The sequence below is a fragment of the Siphateles boraxobius genome, unplaced genomic scaffold, assembly GCF_051911475.1.
Source record: "Siphateles boraxobius isolate OS27281-9 unplaced genomic scaffold, OSU_SipBor_1 5, whole genome shotgun sequence".
NCBI classification, from domain to species: domain Eukaryota; kingdom Metazoa; phylum Chordata; class Actinopteri; order Cypriniformes; family Leuciscidae; genus Siphateles; species Siphateles boraxobius.
The window spans coordinates 17,656,424-17,679,877 of record NW_027509141.1 but is presented as its reverse complement, the minus strand read 5'-3'; the positions used below and the strand labels follow the sequence as shown (position 1 = coordinate 17,679,877).

At 38.5% G+C, this 23,454-nt stretch overlaps 1 protein-coding gene across 8 annotated transcripts in view; it reads right to left on the bottom strand.

Annotated features, from left to right (window-relative positions):
- Positions 1-23,454, bottom strand: part of ect2 (epithelial cell transforming 2) — a 39,512-nt gene that overhangs the window by 6,219 nt on the left and 9,839 nt on the right. For 4 of the 8 annotated variants that reach the window (XM_077203030.1, XM_077203028.1, XM_077203032.1 and 1 more), the window contains 20 exons: positions 19,836-19,925; positions 19,645-19,755; positions 17,186-17,259; positions 15,182-15,312; positions 14,820-14,935; positions 14,532-14,594; positions 13,301-13,523; positions 12,867-12,983; positions 11,641-11,765; positions 8,851-8,970; positions 8,708-8,776; positions 8,483-8,593; positions 8,283-8,379; positions 7,973-8,054; positions 7,704-7,782; positions 5,899-6,018; positions 4,389-4,527; positions 3,208-3,362; positions 2,502-2,609; positions 2,189-2,329 (listed from right to left, as the gene is read on the bottom strand). In XM_077203030.1, the coding sequence (XP_077059145.1) occupies positions 2,189-2,329; positions 2,502-2,609; positions 3,208-3,362; positions 4,389-4,527; positions 5,899-6,018; positions 7,704-7,782; positions 7,973-8,054; positions 8,283-8,379; positions 8,483-8,593; positions 8,708-8,776; positions 8,851-8,970; positions 11,641-11,765; positions 12,867-12,983; positions 13,301-13,523; positions 14,532-14,594; positions 14,820-14,935; positions 15,182-15,312; positions 17,186-17,259; positions 19,645-19,755; positions 19,836-19,925 (2,271 nt within the window). The remainder of the gene's footprint in view (positions 1-2,188; positions 2,330-2,501; positions 2,610-3,207; positions 3,363-4,388; positions 4,528-5,898; positions 6,019-7,703; positions 7,783-7,972; positions 8,055-8,282; positions 8,380-8,482; positions 8,594-8,707; positions 8,777-8,850; positions 8,971-11,640; positions 11,766-12,866; positions 12,984-13,300; positions 13,524-14,531; positions 14,595-14,819; positions 14,936-15,181; positions 15,313-17,185; positions 17,260-19,644; positions 19,756-19,835; positions 19,926-23,454) is intronic. The other 4 variants (XM_077203034.1, XM_077203033.1, XM_077203029.1 and 1 more) reach the window with 1 other exon arrangement.

The following is a 23,454-nucleotide window of genomic DNA, read 5'->3' as shown; positions in this document are numbered from 1 at the left end:
ATGGTTACAGTTGTAGACATCCCACCTCTACCTCAAGGTCTGTGAGTCTCCCACGTAATGGTAGCGGCTCCCTGACTGCTACAAATTTTATACAAGCGAACGACCCGAGTAATGCGTTTTACGACTATTAAAAGTACTACTACCTGTTAAGATGAAACTCACAGATTATAATACATTATAATGTAGACACATTATATTGTGTAGTAATATTGGGTGGGTGGAGGTTGGAGGGGTTGATGCTACCTCCCTGAAATGAGTTTTTGCAGAGTGGGATGTCTACAGTTAAGGTTGCTGCATTAAATGCATGGTGAATGTTGGTGATTCGTCGACTGAAAAGCCTTCTATAACTTTATAACAGAATACTGGGCCGAATTTGAATACTTTCCACTAGATCTCGCAGCGATGTTATTAACACTGCACCGAATTCAAATGCTTTGTCACTGGGTTTCCCAGCACGGTGTAGTTACGGTGTCGCATGATCGAGAGCAGATGTCTAATATTGGTCCAAACTGATAAACGGTCCACGCTACGCAGCTCAAACGAGAAGTGTGGTTTTGTTCTGCTTTCGTTTCGTTTGCCGTTTTAAGTTTTTCCCATATGCAATAGAAATGGCAGCTCTTATCAGTTGGGCAACGTTGTGGTGGCACCAGTGCGACCTCTAATAAATTTTAGTCACACCGGTAAAAAAAAAAAATGGCACAGTCCGGAGCCCTGCCTTATGCTGAAGGAAAGGAAAAACAGGAGTGAATGACCAAAGCAACAAGTAAATCCTCTAAGAGGGAAATTCAATCCAACTGAATTGGCAAGTCATACTGTAAAGGTTTAACTGTGAAAAATGAGATTAAATAAAAATATCAATTTATGTAAATGCCTGTTTGCACCAAGTGTGATACGACTAAATGGCAAGTATTATATTTCCATACCTGCTTCGCGCAGACATCACACGTCATCAGCGCGTTCCGTAAGGCTACGCAGAGTTGTAGACAGACAGCCACCATAAAAAAATAAGACTGCGCCAAAAATAAAAAGCAGCCAGTTCCTCCTGAACCAAAACAATGAACTTGTGCTGCGTTCACATCATGTCGTAACCGTAATTACGAGATGGAGATCTGTGACCTTCTACCCGGAGCGGTTCACATTCACAGAACCAGATTTTTACTTTCCATTTCAACACTAGCAATGACGAAATTAATCTGCAGCAGTCAGGTGGTACAAGTAAGAGCTCTATAAGTTGTTCATGTCTCAAAGCACATAACTTTACAATAATACATAGTATTACATAGCATAGTAATTAATTTAACACCGTCTATCATCTTGTGACACTTTGCAGATTCTGCTCTTACTCATGTGTTTTGAAGGAGGTGTGGCTTTAGAGAGCGCTGTGAAGGGAGGGCGGGATATCATGCTTTCAAAGCTAACTTGCTACTCCTAGCCTCTCCGGAATTGCCTACCCTACCTTAGAAAAATAAATCTTACTGACCAAACTTTTGAACGGTAGTTTAAGTGAAGATAATTAAACCACAAACGTGGTGATATGACAAGGGAAATTAGTTGAATATATATATATACATAGTATATATATATATATATTCATACTATGCCCATTACACTTTTATTTCAGTAGTAAATACTAGTGATACCAGTCAAAGATCAGTACCAATTGTCGTATTTTTTCCCCTAATTTAAGCAAAATGTGCTAATTTATAAAATGCATACATTAAAATCACAGAGCTGCAAATATTTAGATTATTAGTAATAGTGTAGTTTAGTAAGCGGTAACAAAAAAAAAACCTGCTGAGTTCCTTCCGTCAAATCACAGCCGTACTGATATTCAGAACAACAGCTTGAAATTTCTATGAAAAGGGAATTGAAAATGCCCACTCTGCTCTGCACTACCAGAAACATACAGATGAAAAATAAATCTTGTTCATGTTCCTTGAATAGGCACCAGGGCTGACAAGCTTTATTCTTCGAGTGAATTAGCCTTGAAGGAGCACATACTATAGATGCATCATGTTGTTGTGCATGTTTTTCTAACATTAGTAAGAGGATTGTGTGAATAGGTCTTAAATGTGAGTGCTTTGTATTATGCTGCATCAATCGACCGGGTGTGCGCCGTCTTTTATTCTTATGTTAGACCAGTGGATTTGTGAGAAGAAAAAGAAAGAAAGTGTGTGTGGGGACTCACAGCCAGTGTGGAGCTGCTGGACATTCGGCCCATGTGATCCCCATCTGGGCCAGGACTCCTCTCATCTGGGGTACCATTGGCCAATAATGCCCTCTGAAGCACACGCTTGGGGGTTTTAGTGAAAGAAAACGCTCTTGTGACCTAAACACACAAAAATGCACAATTAGCCTATTCGTTTTCTACAAGGCACTGAGTTATGAATAGTTATTTTATGATATCGTTCTCAAGAAAGCATTCAGAACATTGACAGCGAGACCAAATTTGCATGCGTGTCATGGAATTGTTTTCAATAGTTTCAGCTTCCTCGCTCTACCTTCTTTGAGGTCTTTTTGATGGCCCTGGATGCTCGGCTGAGCGTGCTGTCCATGTCCTTTGTGCTCAGTTGGACGGAGTCAGGATCAGTGCTCTGAATGAGATCTTCCTGTTTAAGACATGGAAAATTTAATAAATACACAGCGATACTGCTGGCCTGTCAAAATGCAAAGAGAAGCATCACTGTTTAGCTTTCCAAACAGCTGGGGCTTCTTGATATTCAGAGGAGCAGAGAGTGAATGAGGACGCATTTAACGTGGGTGACGTGTGGATAGATCACCACCTCATGGTCGATGGGGGAACTGCAGGCCAGGCCAAAATGCACTTAGCCGCAGGGTTTGGTCTGGTTGTTTAATTATAAAGGGAAATACATGCATCTGTCTGCCTGCACCAATTACATGTGCCGTGCTGGATGGCCTGGGCGGGACCTGCGTTTCTGCAGCATGAAGATAAAGACGTCTCTGTCTGAAGTGTAAAGTTCAAGTACAATTCCACTCTTAATTACATTAATCTGCCTCCCAGTTTAACCACACAGGAGCATCTAATAGGATTAGCCAACACCAAAAGGCCCACACAAACCTCCTAATTTATAGCCACAATAAAAGAAAGCAGAGCTAATAAAATAAATAATTGAGTTCTGTTCCAGGCCTGAGGGGGATGATTGGAGGAGGAAGTGGCCATGTTTCTATGTGTGTGTGTTCACTTACCGCATCAGCTCGGCAAATCGTGTTGGCCACTTGTCGACATAGAGTTTTGAGCCAGGCGGATTTGAGGGTGTCCTCGGCCGTCAACTTGAAACTGAATAACAGGTTCTCCTGTTCTGTAGGAGGACGTACCACCAGGGCAAAGGCATTCTGACAATCTGAGAGAGATAAACAAATACTCACAAAAATGTGAGGTCAGGGATGTGGACCTAGAACTAAGGCTGGGCGGTATGAATCTTCAGGATGATACGAGACCCTTTCAGAGTTTATTTTCTAATAATGACCAGCTGGCTGTACATTGTCACTGACATTTTGTTCGTTTGCAAACACAAGACAACATTCACAACACATTTAACAGCTTTCAGATCTCATCTTTCCAAGTGAAACAATATTCAGTGGGAATCAATATAGGGCAGGAGTTCATTCTATACATTGATGGGACCATAACAAGTGGCTACGGAGAAATTAGTTCATTTGAAACATGAAATGGATTCTTGTATGAGGAGCCGCTCTTGTGGACGCACATATTTGAATTTCCAGGCTCCAGAATGTGATCTTCATCAATAATGTGCTATTACGGTGTGAAATGATGGTCTTACTGTGACTTTAGCTCATCAAAATCCAGTAAAGTAGGGGCTGGGTGATATATTAAAAATTCACAATATATTCTCAATGATTCTGCTGGCAATAAAAAATAATGCTGTGAATATTGCAAAGATTTTATATGCGTTTTATGGCCATTGAATTTCCTAAAGACCACAGAATCAGATTAGTTTTGTGATCCTTCCATTTCCTTGTTTGGCATAAAAGAATTCAGACATGTTTTAATAGCATATCCATTTTAGACTATAACAAAAAATATTTTAGAGCCTGTAAGCTGGATTCATTTCTCTGAACTGGTTTCAAAGAATCAAATCAAAACTCTTACAAATAGCAATAAATAGCACCTCTATAAAGTTTTATTAAACCATTTATGAACATTTTAAGTGAGGATGTAAAAGTAAACAAGATTAAGGATTTAGTGCCCGTTAGAATCTTTTTTAAACCAAAATAACAGTAAACTGACACACTTTACACATAACCAGACTTAACCTCCCTCTCCAGGGTGCCAATTCAGAACACAGAAAGCTAAAATATGCACGAGTGCACTTGGTAGAATGCAGAACGCCGGGTGGTGCCCTCACCCTCTGTGTCTTGGATGTCAAGGACTCTTCTGATCTGGGACAAGGGCATCAGGGCTATGTGTTTGAGCTGGGCGGGCGGCCGTGTCTGACCCAACGGACTCCGGAACGTGGTTATCACCTTGTGTCTCTTCCTGGCGATCTGAATATGAAGACGCACAAGCACACACACACACATTATTAAACGCTTAAAACATGCAGCTTTCTTCATAATGCAGGAATGTCAAATGTTCTCTTCTGGAGTAGTGGGGAGTCCTTCTGGTGCTTAGAAGAGCCACAAAATGTGTAATGCAGATTGGGGTGACATATGCATACAGAGGACTTCCTAAAATGAATAATTGATCACTCAGAGTCTTCCCTTCTCCCTGCTCTCATTACTAGGCCAGAGCCGGCATTGGGCGAGGAGGACCACAGGCGCATGCCGGCACACACGAGCGAACCCCTCCACAGGGCTTAAACACATCACCTCACTAATTGGGGAAACAGGCCAGAGAGTCGAGTCAACAAGCACAGATTGAACGCGCATAAACTATATACATTTCTTTCTTCAGCGGTACCGCTCACCCGTAAACTGAACAAACAATTGTTGAGGTTGCTGAAATTTTGGAGAAAAAAAGGGAGGAAATTTAGGGAGGACAGAGGTTATGGAAGACCAAAAAAGAGATGTCCACTAGATATTCACAAAAAAAAATGAAATGTCAAATGGAGTAAACAATGCATCAAGTAACATTTTCTTGACACTGTGCGTCAATATGCAAGTATATGAATCATTTTTAAACAGAAATAAAGTGAAAAGTATTGTTACAGAATAAGTACTTGAATCATAAATATTCTGGCGTTTTCTTGGGGTTATACTAGTTGGTATTTGAACTATGCAGTCGCAAAAAGTCAAATCATTTGAATTTGTTCCTACTTTTAAATAATAATAAAAACACAAATTTCTGCATTTTAAATGGGAAATTTCCCTTCATTACATTTTCAGGATAATTACACCACCTACAGATTTTCAAATAATCAAAAAGTATTTTCATTCAGAAGAACATGCTTACAGAAGAGGTGCATTTAAATTGCTGTCAGCATTTATTACATTTTATTGTTTTTGAACACTTCATAACACATTTCATGAAAATTAGTGGAAAGATCCAGATACACACAGAAAATAATAATAAATAACACCTAATGGATTAACAAAACAACTGTGGATAGGTCCAAAGTCATTCTGATGTTTAGCATTCACTTTTTATCAATTTAACTGTTTTTTAAAAATGCAATGTGGGTGTAATTATAGCAATAAAGTGAAAATCTAGCTAGTAGTTTGACATCATAAGGCTATCATTAAAAAACCCATAAACAAGACCAGAAATCAAGACTAATGTCTTTTACATTGGTGCTGATTTTGGGAGGCTGATGGAGCAGGGGGGGTGGGGGTGGGAACCTTCCCTTCTGTAATATTTCCATAAACGCATTCAGAAGAGCAGTTATGGTGTAGTGACAACGAAAGACCGAGCTTTACCTCCAAACAGTCGTTGAAAAGGAAGAGTGTGACATGTTCTCCCCGATCGCAGGGTTTGTCTCCCAGAGCGATGGTCTCCACCCTGTGAACCAGACTCCTGTGGGACGACAACAGATTGGCCTGCAGGCGCACACAAACACACACACAAAAATCAGTTCCCTCCTCGCATAACATTTGCAACATTTTCAACAAATTAATTAATTATAAGTGATTGGTGTGGAAATTCTTTTTCAAATCAATAAGAGCGCCTGATGAACATGCTGCATTTCCTGTCTCTGAGCCTGCGGGCACATTCTCAAATTCCTCGGAGTGCTGTTCCTGGATCAGACTCTGACTCGTGTCCATGCCGCTTCAGTTCCCATGAGCAACAAAAACCAAACTGATCCAGGAAAAGCTGGGGGGCGATCATTGGTTTGGCAGCCCCGTCTCAAAACGCAGCTGTTCTGGGGCGAATCTGACAGGAGACGACATGAGCTGACTCACTCTGATCGATTTAATGGTGAGAGGAAGTTTCAGAGAGCATGACAGCAGCTCCAACCACAGAGAGAAGAGGAACATCAGCCAACAATACAGCATCACACTTTACAATTTACTGTTGAAATAGCCATATTCTACACATAGCATTTAATACATTTCTTGAAATCCACTTCTAAATGTTATTTAAGCTTTATAGCACTAAAAATGGTTAATTTAATTTTACAATATCATTCACGCCCTGTCTGACCTTTAGAAACAGACTATTTCAGCTACCTTTCAGTACCTTTAAAATTGGAAATGTGGCTTTAAAGTGTCCCTATATTACTACAACTATAGTTTTACATGCATCCAAGATCAAAAAACTATATTTTCTCAGAATATACATTGCAGCACCACCTCTTTTCTCAATGTTTGAAATGGTTCTATAAAGAATTTAGTCTCTCTAATCCCCTCCTTTCAGAGAGCCTACTCTGATTGGTTAGATGGCCCAGTCGGTTGTGATTGTTCTACCGCTTACAGCGCATTTTGGAAACGATAAACACATTAGCTTATCTGAATTTCAGCTCTGGAGGTTTCCTCAGCACAGTGATCCAAACAGTACCAACAGCATCGGAAGCGCAAGCAAAGTGGATTTGCTTTCGCAGCACAGAAAACAGTGTATTCTTGATATGTCGATAACACGATCCAAACTCTTCCAGCCCTTCAGGTAGAGCTAAAGTGTTTGCAACGGGTCAGAGTAGATGTCATTCGAGGGTAGCATTGATCTTTGAAACTTTGTAGATATATTACATTCACAAACAGCCATATTAAACTCTACATGAAAGGTAATACCCGAAAAAGCACAAGAGAGGCACTTTAACATCTATATGGAAATGACATCTCTTACGATTGGCTGTGCTCTATTGCAAAGTAGTTGAATTTTTTTGGGGGTGTAAATGGATGGTCATGTTTTAACGTGCTCAAGGTTCTGACCTCAACACTGTGATGACTTCTGAATGAGCGTTTTTTATAGTTTTCATGGTCAGAGTGGAGACTTGCTTTGTGAATGTTAGAGTATGCTTACATCATACTCCCATTTCAAAAGAGCGACAAAAATCACTTGGTCATAATATGGTGACTTCATTTGTGCTGGTCGGGAACGTGGAAATGAGGTGAAGTTATTTGAGAGCTGTGACAGAGAGCGGCGATTTTCAGCAAATAACGTCTTTCATTGCGGTCTGTTGACTCAAAGCTTCAAAAGACTTGGAATACAGCTCTACTTGTTTGAAGGCAAGTAAATAACAGAATTATGGGTGAACCATTTTCAGAAAAGTGGAAAAATTACTCACAGGGCAGCCGTCCACCTCATAAACAACATCAAAGATCTGTTTCTGTCCCTCCGTTTTCCTTTTATCCTCATTTATATGCCTGTAAAAATAAAGAGAGAGAGAAAGCAAAATAAATCTTTAGTTAAACGTCACCGTTTCAGCCCACTAAAACTGTTTGGGCTGAAAAAGAAAAACAAATTTGGCTGAAAATTGTTGTTGCCATAATTTTGGAGCATCTTCATCACAAATCTATTTTAAGGAAAACTTTAGGAGTTAATCGCAGGACTCACGTCATCACTTCCTTGAGAGACTCGATGGCCTTTTCAAGTGTCACTTTATCTGGGTTGTCATCTGATGTATGTTTCTTTATATCTACAAAGAACAAAATCCACTCTAAATCTCGTTTTCTTGTGTCAGCACCCAGAGGTGAAACAAACCGCTTATTGAATAATGTTTGATCAACAAATTGATCAACAATTGTTTTTTTCCATGCAGTGGAAAAAATTTAAATCATATGGATTCAGTCAGATTTAATGAATAGAAACAGCTGTTTGTGTGTCTTTCACTTGCATCCTGCTGACAGCCGTATTCATGCGTTACCGTTCAGCAAGAGGGCGACGCTCGGCAATCTCTGTACTGGACGAATCAAAAGCTCAACGAGAGTCTGGCGGCCGCACTCGGGTTTAGCCTGATTAATCTGGATAACAAAATGAAAGAAGATGTGAATAAACGGTCTTCATGAAAAAAGCCCATATAAAATATTTAACTATAGAGTAGATTTAAACTAAAGATATCAGTACCTTCAGGAACGCATGAAACCTTGGCTTCTGTCTCTCACATCTCACTATGGTCTCTTTGCTCATCTCAAAGAAGTTGACAAATGGTGGGTAGGCCTTCACCAGCTCTCTAGACTGAGAGAGGATTTTAAAAAATAAAGAGAGATCACAAAAGCTGCCATTCAGTCTTTGACTGCCTTATGAGCTCCACGCCGGAGGAGGTCGGGTTCAAAGCTTTATCACACTCACATATTTCAGGATAATGTCTCCAACGCTCCTCTCTTCAGACCAGTTCATCACCAACTCCTCGAGATCCGCCTGTCAAAGCACATTGATCAGCGAACACGTTCAACACAGCCTTTACTCAGCGTTTTGGAAAGGTTATTGCCTACCTTTATTCTTTTGTGCACATCATAGATGTCTGGAATACTGCCAAAGATGGTCTTGATCTCTTCTTGAGCTAAAATGGGGCCGCCCACCTGCCCCTCTTTGTCCAGTGGGTATTTGAAGAGCTGAAAGAACCGGTGAATAAAAGAATTCAGATCACTAAGCCAGGATGGACCCCGAGACACTCACTAATGCCGCGGGACTTGACAGTAGAGGTCTGCATTCCTGCGGGATCACTAAAAGACCCGATTAGATTTGTTGCGGGACTGGACTAAACCTCTGATTTGTAGGCATGAGAGGGTGCTATTTCTAAGAGATGGCAGCCAAAGTGGGCAGATTTACAGTAGAGTGGGGTGATAGTTTTCTATATTTTTCAGTCTTTTGACATTTTAAAATAAACCCTAAAACTGTAGTTTATTCACTACCATTCAAAAGTTTGAGGTACTCAACATTTTTTTTAAAATAAGTCTCTGATGCTCAAATACAGTAAAAACACTGATAATATTGTGAGATCATATATTACCATTTAAAATAACTTTTCTATTTGAATCTATTTTACCACTTCATTTAATTTATTTTCTGTGATGCAAAGCTGATTTTTCATCAGCCATTACTCCAGTCTTCAGTCACATGACCTTAAAGAAATCATTTGTGCTGCTTAATATTTTTGTGGAACCATATTTCTTTAGGATTTATTTTCATGAAGATATTTTTTTAAATCTTTTGAACTTTCTAATATTCTGTAACATTATAAAGTCTTTACTGTCACTTTTGATTTGTTTCTTTTTTGCATCCTTGCTGAATACGTTTTAATTTCTTTTAAAAAATCTTACTGACCCCAAACATTTGATCAGTAGTGCATAACAACCCTCTACAGACACACAGACTGAAGCTACAGTGTCATTGGCTAGTGATTTTTTTATTTTACATGGAATGCAAGAACAATGCAAAATTCTACATAAATATAATAAAACATAAATTTCCAACACTATTAAAGCAACACAAAGGAACTTTTCCTCTGCGGTCGCCCTACAGGTTGGAAGCGGAATTGTTCATTACCGCTGTCGTAAATAATTTAGCTTACTCGCAGCCTACTGTCGCACGCGCACGCTCGCTGTTTATCCAGCACCGGCTTTGGAATCAACAATGGCCACAGACAAGGTAGAGTATGATGCATGATTTTAGGAAAGACATCACAAACGAAGAAAAACTATGTATGCTGTAAAGCAGTCGAATTTTGTAGTTCTTTTTGTGCTCCGGTTACTACCCGAAACCCGAAGTTACATAGTGCCAGTAAAAGCGATACAGACCACGACAGGCTATGGCAGACGTGCCATTCAACCTATTGTAAGTCGATGTACCATCACAAGGGTCTTGGAAATATATTATGAAGGTTGAAAAACTACATAGTGTTACTTTAAAGTCAAGTAAAGTCTAATAAAATAATGTAATAATGTGTAATGTAATAATCAAATGTAAAAAAAAAACTCCACAGTCTCCACTGAAAAAAATAAATATAGACGAATCCTTAAAGCTAAAAAAGTTCTTCAGTCAAGAGCATTAAATGATTTTTTTGCTTTTTTTGTTGTTTGATTAATATAAAAAAGACAGCAGCAGGAATATTAGGCTCCTGTCACTTTAACACAACACACAGATCCAATATATTGATACTGTTATGAATGCGTTTTCTTTCTCCACTGTTTAAAATGGTAAATGGACTGCATTTATATAGCGCTTTCACAGACCCAATGGCCACCAAAGCACTTTTACATATTGCCTCACATTCACTCACTCATTCATACACCGACGGCGGTGTCAGCCATGCAAGGCGCCATCCAGCTCGTCGGGAGCAGCTGGGATTAGGTGTCTTGCTCATGGACACCTTGACACTTGGTCAGGAGGAACCGGGGATCGAACCACCAACCTTTCGGTTTGTAGACAACCTACATGAACCACTGAGCCACTGCCGCCTGTTTACGTTCACTTAAGACACAACTATGTTTATTAAGATACTCGACAAGACAGATATTTAAAAGGATTTTTTAAAGGACAGAATATTGTGTGAAATTGTCCGTTCAAGCGCAAGACATGAAAGAGAGCTTAACTCAGTATTCACGTGCTGTCAAACGCGGCTCTCCAGGCGTGTGCCTCGGATGTACAGTTTGTCCACACAAAACTTCACAGTGCGCGCGAGCTATCTTTCGCATCTTCTTGTCGCACATGAGAGTGATTTACTCGCATTTTAAGAGGGTTGCATAAAAAAAAATACATTTATAACAATAATGTAATTATATATTTAATTATTTAACTATTTTATATTATAATTAAATAATTATATATTTTTTTAATTGAATAAACTGTTGAGAACATAACATATGGAAAAGATTTACAGTTCTGCGAGAGTGGAATGAAACTGGGAAAATCAGTCCCGTGCAGACCTCTACTTGACAGCTACTCCATAAACTTAATAAAAATCCAGTGGACCACAATGGAAAGGTCAGGCTATTCAGTATTGCCTGATGATCTGACTCCACTGTTCAGTGAAATTTGCTGAATTCTGATTGCGGGCATATGATGTGGCATTTACTATGCAAGCAGACACAGAAAGAAGTGTGTACGCGTGCGTGTGTGTTTTGCATGAGCTCCACATGTAGGGGTGCAAAGCAAAGCCCAAATGTCCATGGCATTTGTGTCCAAATCTAATTAATTTTCCCCCCTACTGGTCAGAGGCACTGGTTTAGCTTGATAAGACCACAGCCAGGTACTGCGGACACACACGCACACTGAACACAAACCTGCATGACCGTGGCCAGGATATCGACGTAGTTGCTCTCGGTTTGGTAGAGCTCCTTGGAGACCTGCCATCGCGCTGACTGCTTGGTAAGGGCGGGAGTCGAGCTTTTGGGAGGTTTGGCATTCTCTGAAACGCATAAGCAGACACGCAGGGGTTAGCAGCTAAATATTACACATTGTTACTTCTCATCCTATGATAGGTTTCATCCTCTTTTTAAAATAAATCTGATGTTGAAGAAAAATAAAGTCAATAGGAATCTATGAAATCATAAGTTAAAATTTGCATTTAATTAAAAGTAATGTTCCATGTTCAATAGAAATAAAAATCAATCAATCAGGAACACAGAAAAGAGTAAAATGCAACGTTGTATCAGTTATTCTGAATTAAGTTCAGCTGTATTAAATCAAATCATATACATGTAAAAGGGGTAGTCCACTCAAAAAGTCATATCATATCTATGATATCATATCATATCATAAAATACTTTCTTCAGTGGAAAACAAAAGAATATATGTTGGTAACAAAATTTTGGTTCCCATTGACTTTCATTGTAGTGACCAAAAAAGAAAGATGTCAATTGGAACCTAAACTTAAAAAAATATTTCTTAAGTTCAGCAGAAGAAAGAAATGCTTACAGGTTTGGAACGACATGATGTTGAGTAAATGATGATAGAATTAAGATGTTTCAGTGGACTATCCATTTAAGTACAGGTGGTGTAAATATTTAAAAAAAAAAAAAGTTTGTCATTTTTGCTGTTATGTTTGGTAAAATGGTAGAAATTGTAGATTTAAATGGTACAAATTACAAAAAATAAATAAAGGAAGAAAAATATTTCCAGTGGTTATCGACATGAGGGTGTTCACACTTGGCACGATTGTTTTCTGTTGCAAAATATGTCTCTCAAAAGCTGTTTTTCCATTTTTTGGTTTTGAATCTTTAGGTTCGGTCCTAAAAATGAGACTATGAACGTTAAGTGAACCAGGTTTAAAAGTATCGTTTTCTTTTTTGGTCCAGACCAAAAGAACCAAACAAGTGTGAGCACACCCTAAATTGCATTGAGCATTTCAAAGAAATAATAATAAATAAAATAATTTGAACCACGTTTGAACAAATACTAAGAAATTTGATCAATGTAAGCAACCTCCTTTTCTCCAAAAGACCTACATTAATATAGGTAGACGTTTACATTAACCCTACACCCTGGGCTAAAGTTGTATGAATGTCACCTGTCTGGTTTTCCTGTCTGCACACAGGAGTGCTTGTACGCTGCAGTGGCCACTCTTTCTCTGATCTACGCTGTCTGGCACTCCTCCGCCTACCGCTGCTCCTCCTGCACCTGAGCTCTGCAAAAAAACAGCTGCCTCACTTATCTAAAACAAACCCTGACCTGGTTCTGGTTCATCTCAGCCTTGCCTGGGATCACCCTGAACCTCAGAGATCAAAGCCTAGAGAGTTCTGGAACAGAACTCTTACATAATGCAGTGGGAACTTTTGGAAACTTTTCAAATAACCAATAAGGGCATTGTTGTTGTTTTTTTACTGAATGTTAAAAAAATAAATTCTATCCATTTGTTTAACTATTGGAAGACAGGGGAAGTGTTATATTATCTGGCCGCTTTAGTCACGACATGCTGGATCCATGCTGGATCATTCATTTCACCTCCACTGGTTTTGCACGTGTCGGGTGTGTTGGAGATGTCCAGCAGGGAGCCCATGGATAGGGAGTGCTCAGCCGAGGGTCTCTTGCGTGGTGGGAAGGGAGAAATCTCTGTCTCTTTGGTGAGCTGAGCTAATGTTTCTCTGAGACGTCTGCGTTTCCTGCCACTGTTGGGTGTCGTGAGAGACAGCAGAGACACGGCTTTCTTCATCGCGGGACTTTCAGGCTGAGAGGAAGGCACAGTGACAACATGTATAAGTGCACTGCACTTTAGTGAAGATGTTAACTCAATCACAGTAATTCTATTTCATGATACGTTGCATTATAAAGTGGCAGTATAAAGTGAGACAGAGATGACATATTAAACTAGTTAGCATTTTAGCACTTCTAAATATAGCATACATGGGTCACCAAACAGTTGATGGGCCCCATTGACTTCCATAGTATGAAAAAAACAACAGTACTATGTCAACAGGTGCCCATCAACTGTTTGGTTGATGACGTCTTCAAAATATCTTCTTTTGTGTTCAGCAGAAGAAATCAATCTTTTGGTTTGGAACAACTTGAGAGAGTAAATGACAGAATTTGCATTTTTGGGTGAACTAACCATTTAAGTCAATGGGTTTTTGAATAGGTTTTTGGCTAAATGCCTAAAATAAGATATTTTCATATGTAGTCTATGATAAAGTAACATCCCTTTGTGATTCTTTTTTAAAGCTTTTAATTGTCTTGAAAATGGCTGTTGCTAACAAGTGGCTAAATGGGACATTGTTCAAACTCAATTTTAAGGATTATGTTTTTTTTTAAAGACTTAAAGAGTAACCAAGAGCTAAATTGTGGTGACATTGAAGTCATACAACCATGGTGTAGTTTGGAAAAACTGCGGACCAGGAAACCTTTTTTTTTTTTAAACTGTTAATGCATTTTTAACTTTGACATCCCAAAATTCAACATGAGACATTTCCCTCACACACAGTATGAGTTGCAGTCTTCCGCCCCTTTTGAGTGACAGGATATAATCGGCCCTTATCAACAGCTGTTTTTAAACAATCGGCTGATGGTGAAAAAAATTGCTTTTATCAGCCAATACATTGGTGCATCCCTAGATTTAAAATATTACCTGAGTCACACCTGAAGCACAGACCATCACTTCAAAACTAATTATGAGATTTGCAGTGAAATGTTATGTTAATTAAAAAAATAAAAACTGCTGTCATTTTACAGGTTTCCTCACCTTTTCATAAGAGTACATAGATTCCCCAGCACGGGCATCCATTTGTATACTGCCCCAAAACCACTGCGGAAAAACACAGAATGACAAATAATGCATTTATGATTGTAACTGAACTACTAAAACCCCTGATGTGTGCCGAAAAAAAGGTTCTCACTCCTCGCAACATACTAGATAATGGACAAAAGACAGTAAACAGCGTGAAATAACAGAGTGCATTTCTACACACTATTATTAAGTGCCCACACAAAGCCCAGAGTGTACTTGTGAGACGTTAAGTCAAGTTCATACCTCCTGCTTCACTACATAGAGTCTTTTCAAGGGAGTAAAGGGCAGTTCTTTAATGGAGTTCTCCTCAACTACCAAGTGGGTGCACTTTTCATCACCCACCGCCTGGACTCGTCCACCTGAAAACAAGCAGAACACACTCCTTTAAAAATCCCCCTCAAGCAGAAGTCAGGGGTCATTGGCTTTTACAGAGAAGGTCTAGCAATAAAATACAGACACATCCTTGGGTCAACGTCTCGGATGCATCAGAATGAAAAAGCTTTGGTTAATCGAGAATTATTTGAGCAGAAGTTGTGTGACATTTGAAAACATGAAACGTTTTAGATTTGTTTCAGAAAAGACACCGATGCGTGAGAGTTCAGTACCGTGTTTCTGAGTCCTCTCCTCCATGTTAGTTTTCTCCTCCTCAGAGAATCCCAGAAAGCTCAACACGCAGTCCTGGAACGGCGGGACTTTAAACTCTGTGCGGAACTCCTCGTTGCCTGCGTGGAAATTGCTAAACCAAAAAAAAAAAGAGAAAAAAACAGCAATCAGACACACCACAACACCAAAATATGCTACAAAAAGTGTGAATAAGTTTTAGAAGACACTTCTGACAACTAAAGATGAGCAGTTTATTTTTGTTAGGATAAAATAGTTACAAATTTTACTTCCATTATGTGATGCATTTCCAAGCTAAATAGGATATTTGAGGATTGGATTGTAGAAGTGGGAATTTAACATCAGACTAGAGCAGACGAAAGTCAAGGTCAACATCAAGAACATCTTAATGGCTCTTTTTCAAACCTTTCATTCAGTTATTGTTAATATTACTAATTTAAAATACAGCAGCCAAAAAAAAAAAAGGCTTTCAAACAGTTTGACCCCCTTGCAACGTCGTCACTAGTTAAAATCTACAGGGAGCAATACATTTTGGGGTTACAGTTATTAATGCTAGAAGTGCTGTTTGCAAAATAAATAATTGGCTAAATGAAATTGTTACTGTACAGAAGTCAAAGCAAATTAATGAAAATACTGATTTTGTATAACATTTATCTTTTCTCTACCCAACCAATTGGAACAATTGTTTTTTTTTGGTGGACCCCCTAGAACAGCGTTTGAGTCACTTTGAATATTGTCTTGGACAAAGATAGGCATTGGAGTCAAAGGCCCTCCTATGCAAGATATTCCTCTGGTACTTTGGTTTTAATAAAAAATAAACAAAAAATTAGGGCTGCCAATGATAACTTATCAGATAGCAAAATGATTGAGACATACGCTTCCTTTCAGTTTTGTCGAGGAAGACAGGTTTAAAGGATTAGTTCACCCAAAAATGAAAATGATGTCATTAATGACTCAACCTCATGTCGTTCCAAGCCCGTAAGACCTCCGTTCATCTTTGGAACACAGTTTAAGATATTTTAGATATAGTCCGAGAGCTTTCTGTCCCTCCATTGAAAATGTATGTACGGTACACTGTCCTTATCCAGAAAGGCAATAAAGACATCATCAAAGTAGTCGATGTGACATGCTTAGCAAACAGTTATCTTAACAGTTACATGTATTATTGTTTTTCTCAAAATAAACATGTAAACATTATAAACACGATAACCATATGCTGACTCGAGTGTTTATGTACGTTCTGTACGATAACTGGCGCAGTCTGCTTTATTAGCTTTAAATTAACAAATATTCGATTTTTATGAGCCCGAAATATCCAAATACAATATTATTATTATTTTTTTATTAAAATTTTTAAAAACACCATCCCTAATATATAAATATGAGACAAACTCGTACAGGAGATTTTTTGCCCTGATATCTTGAATTTTAGGGGCATCACGCAGTGAGTTGTTCGTCACCAATCAACTTTATGAAATGTAAAGGGAACTATATAGGTTTGGGGCGGGGCAGTTGCGTTAACAATTTCAGCAAAAGAGCAAATTTTATTTTGATGAAAGATTATGCCCCTCTAAATAACCTTCACTGAGCATCTTGCACAACAAGGCCAGACACGTGTATTAAGACAGTACAAGGTCAATTTTGATTCAATATTGGCTTCAAGACTTTCTCCATTAAGTATTGTAGGCGCAGAGTGGACGGTATGGAGAAAAGAAAAAAAAACTTAGACTCAACATCCTGCCCAGAGTGGCAGTTCATTAACGTGAAAGGTCAGGTTCAATGCTCAATACATGTACGGAAAATGTCAAAAACTAATTGCAGTGGAAACCACTTTAAATATGGAAGCAGGGAGGATCCGTCTGGTTTGCGCACCAGTGGCTGGACTTTCCGGCTTCATAATTCAGTTTTTACTCCTCTATACCCACACAGTGGATTGACACAGGGATTCGTTTTATGCCTGACACACACACACACACACACAATCTTACATGTCATCTCTGTGCTCCCATGCCTTTCGTATCCACTCAGGGGTGAGGATGGGTGTGCCCATGCACACTGCCAACTTAAAAAAAAAAAAAGAAGAAAGCAGTTAATAGCATCAGGACGGAAGAGATCCCCTCACCATAGCCTGCTCGATGCATTATGCATGAGACTAATGAATGATTCAGCCCAATTCAGCATGCTGTGAGAAGAAATACATGAGAACTGTTTTAATCAAACCCTTTCTAAAAAAACGCAGACACATCAACAGCAGACCACATTACAGAGAGCACACCTGGAGCCAAAAGGGGATAGACATCACTGAACAAAAAGACATTTATCAAGAATCTCTTCACTGAGGTTGATTTTTAGGACTTAAAATATGATAAGTGAGGAAATAAAGAGCAATGCATTTAACAGTCTGGGTTAGGGCAGCACGATATTGAAGAAAAATGCGGTATGCGATAACTCATTAAATAATGAGATATTCGATGCGATAATGCTTAAAGTGTGTGAAATAAACTTAATTATCTTTAAAATTATATAACCTACATACGTTTCACATTCTTTTTGTGACAAGAAAACATCCCTATAACTTCTGAAAGTGAACAGCAATGCTTTACTGCAGCATAAGAAGTGTTATTTTAACATAAGTGTAAACCACTGGGTTTTAGGGTTTCAGGTTATCCTACATTAGGTTTATTTAACAAAAGAAACTGAATAATCAAATGTAAAAATAAAACACTGCTTAGTTTTTTACTGTATTAATTAAATATATATATATATATACACACACTGATTCTTATTAAAGCTACAAAAGTTATTCAGCCAAGAGCAGTGAGTGATTTTCTCTTTGTATTTTGTTCATGACCCCAGTTATTGCAAGCAGTTGCGATATGAATATTGTGAAATACACATTTGCGATATATATTTTTTTATAATTTCAATATATTGTGCAGCCATAGTCTGGGTGATTGACTTTTCCTAAACACTGCAGGACTGTAAAGGTTTCTGGGATGTGAAGGTGAGAGAGAATTTAACCAGTATCACGTCACCTGATTTTCAGTCCATTATGCTAATTATTCTGGTCCAGAACTACACACTTATGCTTTCTGTACACCTAAAGACTTTGAAAAGATTTAGAAAAGACTTTATAAGATTATCAGCTCACATCTAAAGACTTGGGTTCACAGTTTTTAGTCTCAGACTAAAGACTTGCGATAATATCAAACATGTTTGATATGAAAGACTAGAGAAAGACTGGCATAAATCGGGTCGCCGACTGCAGATTATCACCTCACATTTAACGATCGAGACGACGGGAGCGCGCCGAGACTCCAGTAAGATTCCTAAAGACTGCCGGTCTTTAGTCTGGGACTGTGAAAATCCTTTGGTGTGCGCCCGGCATTAGACAGGAAGAGCTCATCTGACAATTAGATAAAGTGATCAAGTTTGTTTTGTTTTTTTATGTAGCGTTTAGGAATACTTTATTACAATAATAATAAAAACATACAGAAAACACGTCTATAGACTGTGTAATCAGAATGTTTGTCGATCCAAACGTAATATTTACAAATTACACTACAGTTTCAACTTTGGAGTCTAAGTTTTTGAAAAAAGTAATAAATGCTCACCAATGCTGCGGGTTTTTTTTATTAAAATCAAAATATTGTATAAATATTATACAGAAAAAACTAATATTCAGAAGCATGATTACAATTTAAAATCACTTATACGTCAATATATTCATAATCACACACACACATATACATATATATATATATATTGTTTTTTTATTATTCATGTGACAGCAAAAGCTTCAGTCACTTGATACTTTATTTGGTGCTCAAGAAGCTTTTCTTATTATTATCAATGTTGAAAACAGTTGTGCAGCTTAATATTTTTAGGGAAACCATGATAAAAAATTTTTTTTTTAAATCAGGATTCTTTGATAAAAAGAAAGTTCAAAATAGAATATTTTTTAAACAAATATGTTTATTATGTATTAAATGTATATTTAATCTATCCCTGCTGAATAAAAGTATCATTTTCTTAAAAAGAAAAATATTACCGGCCCCAAACATCAGAATTTTCATTCTGTAGTGAAAAAGGTTACTTAAACTGATTATGATCCGTAATATCAAATTATTTTGCACAATTTGTACATCCGTGTTTTGAATGCATGTATACTGTATGCATGTATTTTGTATATTTGTTCATTGTGTACATTTTATGCAAATATATTATTTTCCTGTAGAACACACTGCCATGCCTCATCTTTGCATTGGTGTACATGATTTGATTTGTGGCAGCAATCATAGATACTGTCATTACAGCTGGGTGAGTCAGACCCAAACAAAGGATTTCAGAACTGAAAATCTTTTTTCCCCTGATGATTCAGTATAGACAAAAATCCGTGGGTCTGAAAGATGATATACATGTATGTGTGGATGGGGTGGATAAATACCCTGTACTTTTCACCATGGGTTGAATGGGCGATGAGGTGTGAGACTTTAGCGCTGTCAAACTCTTTTCGGATGGTACCCCCCATGTGATGAACGAGATTTACCAGGGTAACCTGAAGAAAAACAGTTAATTGGGACAAAAATCCGACAGTTAAATTATTGGCTGTTTTTGAGTCCGACGAGCAGAACTCACCACTTCTTCTTTTTTACGGAATCCGGTGAAGCAGAGAGACAAGTTGAGCATGGTCATAGAGTAGAGAGGCCTGGAGGAGAACGGCAGAGGCTGCGAAAGAGGGTGTGGAGGATCAGAAAGATGGAATACATCATTAATATCAATAAAAGAAGAGCACAAATCTGAGGATGCAAAAGAAAAACAGACTGACCAGATCAGGACTATTCCATTACAAGGCGTTTTTGTCAATCATAATAGGAAGTCACTTACATATGGACGTCTTTAATGTACAGAAGAGGAAACTGATTACAACTAATGTTCCCTCTAAGCCAAGGGTGTCCAAAACTGTCCTGCAAAGTTGAGCTCCAACTCCAATTAAGCACACCTGAACCAGCTAATCAAGGTCTTAATAGGCATACTAGAAACATGCAGGCAGATGTGTGGAAGCAATTTGGAGCTAAACTCTCCAGGACCGAGTTTGGACACCCCTGCTCTAAGCAGACCCTTAAATATTGAGCCAAAGCATCATCACCAGTCACACGTGAAGCGAATATAATTGATCATCTCTTAAGGCCACATATTAAGATCTGGGTAGATTAGATGGTAAGCAAACAATCAGTTCTCGTAATCAACGGGTTGGATGCAGGAGAAATGGGCAGGAATAAAGATCTGAGCGATTTTAACAAGGGCCAAATTGTTATGGCAAGCCGACTGGGTCATAGTATCTCTGCAACAGCCAGGCTTGTGTGTTGCTCCAGGTCAACAGTGCCAAGAATTGACCAACAGTGGTGTGTGGAGGGAAAAACAACAAACTGGCGACAGTGTTGGGCGCCCAAGGCTCATCAATGCACGAGGGCAACGAAGGCTTTCCCGTCTGGTCCGAGCCAACAGAAGGTCAGAACTGTGGCACAAAATTTCAATGATTGTTATGAGAGGAATATGTCACACAGTGCATCACATTGTTCTCCGTATGGGGCTGTGTAGCCGCAGGTGATGACACCAGGCCACCTTTAAAAATGCCTACAATGGACACTCGAGTGTCAGCACTGGAACTTAGAGCAGTGGAAGAAGTTCAATGAATCCTGTTCTCTTTTACATCACGTGGACAGCCGAGTACGTGTGCGGCGTTTGAAACCAGGATGCACTGTGGGACGACAAGCCGGGTGAGGGAGTGTGATGCTCTGTGCAATGTTCTTCTGGGGAATCCTGGGTCCGGACATTCATGTGGATGTACATTTGACGTGCTACCTAAACATTGTTGAACACCAATTAATGACAATGGTGTTCCCTGGTGAAGTGGTCTCTTTCAGTAGGATAATGCACCCTGCACACATTTGTGTTTGTGACTTGTAGAATCTGTTATTAATGTCTTGCTGCCAGATACAATAAGACATCTTCAGAGTCCATGCCTCAGCGGGTCGACACTGTTTTGGCAGCACTCGCAGGACCAACAGCAGATTATGCAAGTGGTCATTATGTTTTGGCTCATCGGTGTAATAATAATAATAAAATATTCAAATAATATCATTAAATATATTTTAAAAAAATTACTTTATTTTAAATGTAAAAAATATACTGTATGAATAATAAATTTCATTATTATACAAATAATACAACTTTTTTACATACATATAAACAATGTATATGTATATATATATATATATATATATAAATTACTTTGTTTTATTTAAATTTCAAAAATAACAATACTACAACTAATAAAATGTAGCTATTAGAAATATCATTAAAAATTATAAAAACAACATGCATGTACATATGTGTATTCTTTAAAATAATAGGCCTATATATATGTATGCATGTATGTGTGTGTATAATATATACAGGTCCTTCTCAAAAAATTAGCATATTGTGATAAAGTTAATTATTTTCCATATTGTAATGATAAAAATTAAACTTTCATATATTTTAGATTCATTGCACACCAACTGAAATATTTCAGGTATTTTATGGTTTTAATACTGATGATTTTGGCATACAGCTCATGAAAACCTCAAAAAATTTGCATATCATGAAAAGGGTCTCTAAACGAGCTATTAACAATCATCTGAATCAACTAATTAACTCTAAACACCTGCAAAAGATTCCTGAGGCTTTTAAAAACTCCCAGCCTGTTTCATTACTCAAAACCGCAATCATGGGTAAGACTGCCGACCTGACTGCTGTCCAGAAGGCCATCATTGACATCCTCAAGCAAGAGGGTAAGACACAGAAAGAAATTTCTGAACAAATAGGCTGTTCCCAGAGTGCTGTATCAAGGCACCTCAGTGGGAAGTCTGTGGGAACGAAAAGGTGTGGCAAAAAACGCTGCACAACGAGAAGAGGTGACCGGACCCTGAGGAAGATTGTGGAGAAGGACCGATTCCAGACCTTGGGGGACCTGCGGAAGCAGTGGACTGAGTCTGGAGTAGAAACATCCAGAGCCACCATGCATAGGCGTGTGCAGGAAATGGGCTACAGGTGCCGTATTCCCCAGGTCAAGCCACTTTTGAACCAGAAACAGCGGCAGAAGCGCCTGACCTGGGCTACAGAGAAGCAGCACTGGACTGTTGCTCAGTGGTCCAAAGTACTTTTTTCGGATGAAAGCAAATTTTGCATGTCATTCGGAAATCAAGGTGCCAGAGTCTGCCAAAATGCCTGAAGTCCAGTGTCAAGTACCCACAGTCAGTGATGGTCTGAGGTGCCATGTCAGCTGCTGGTGTTGGTCCACTGTGTTTTATCAAGGGCAGGGCCAATGCAGCTAGCTATCAGGAGATTTTGGAGCACTTCATGCTTCCATCTGCTGAAAAGCTTTATGGAGATGAAGATTTCATTTTTCAGCACGACCTGGCACCTGCTCACAGTGCCAAAACCACTGGTAAATGGTTTACTGACCATGGTATTACTGTACTCAATTGGCCTGCCAACTCTCCTGACCTGAACCCCATAGAGAATCTGTGGGATATTGTGAAGAGAAAGTTGAGAGACGCAAGACCCAACACTCTGGATGAGCTTAAGGCCGCTATCGAAGCATCCTGAGCCTCCATAACAGCTCAGCAGTGCCACAGGCTGATTGCCTCCATGCCACGCCGCATTGAAGCAGTCATTTCTGCAAAAGGATTCCCGACCAAGTATTGAGTGCATAACTGAACATAATTATTTGAAGGTTGACTTTTTTTTTGTATTAAAAACACATTTATTGGTCGTTTGAAATATGCTAATGTTTTGAGATAGGAATTTGGGGTTTTCATGAGCTGTATGCCAAAATCATCAGTATTAAAACAATAAAAGACCTGAAATATTTCAGTTGGTGTGCAATGAATCTAAAATATATGAAAGTTTAATTTTTATCATTACATTATGGAAAATAATGAACTTTATCACAATATGCTAATATTTTGAGAAGGACCTGTGTATATATATATATATATATATATATATATATATATATATATATTAGTGCTGTCAAACGATTAAAATATTTAATCGCGATTAATCGCATTAATGCCATAGTTAACTCGCGATTAATCGCACACTTTTATCTATTCTAAATGTCCCTTGATTTCTATTTGTCTCATTATTTTTTCTAATTTTAATGCTCTTATCAACATGGAAAAGTGGATCAGCAGTAAGTTTGTTCTTA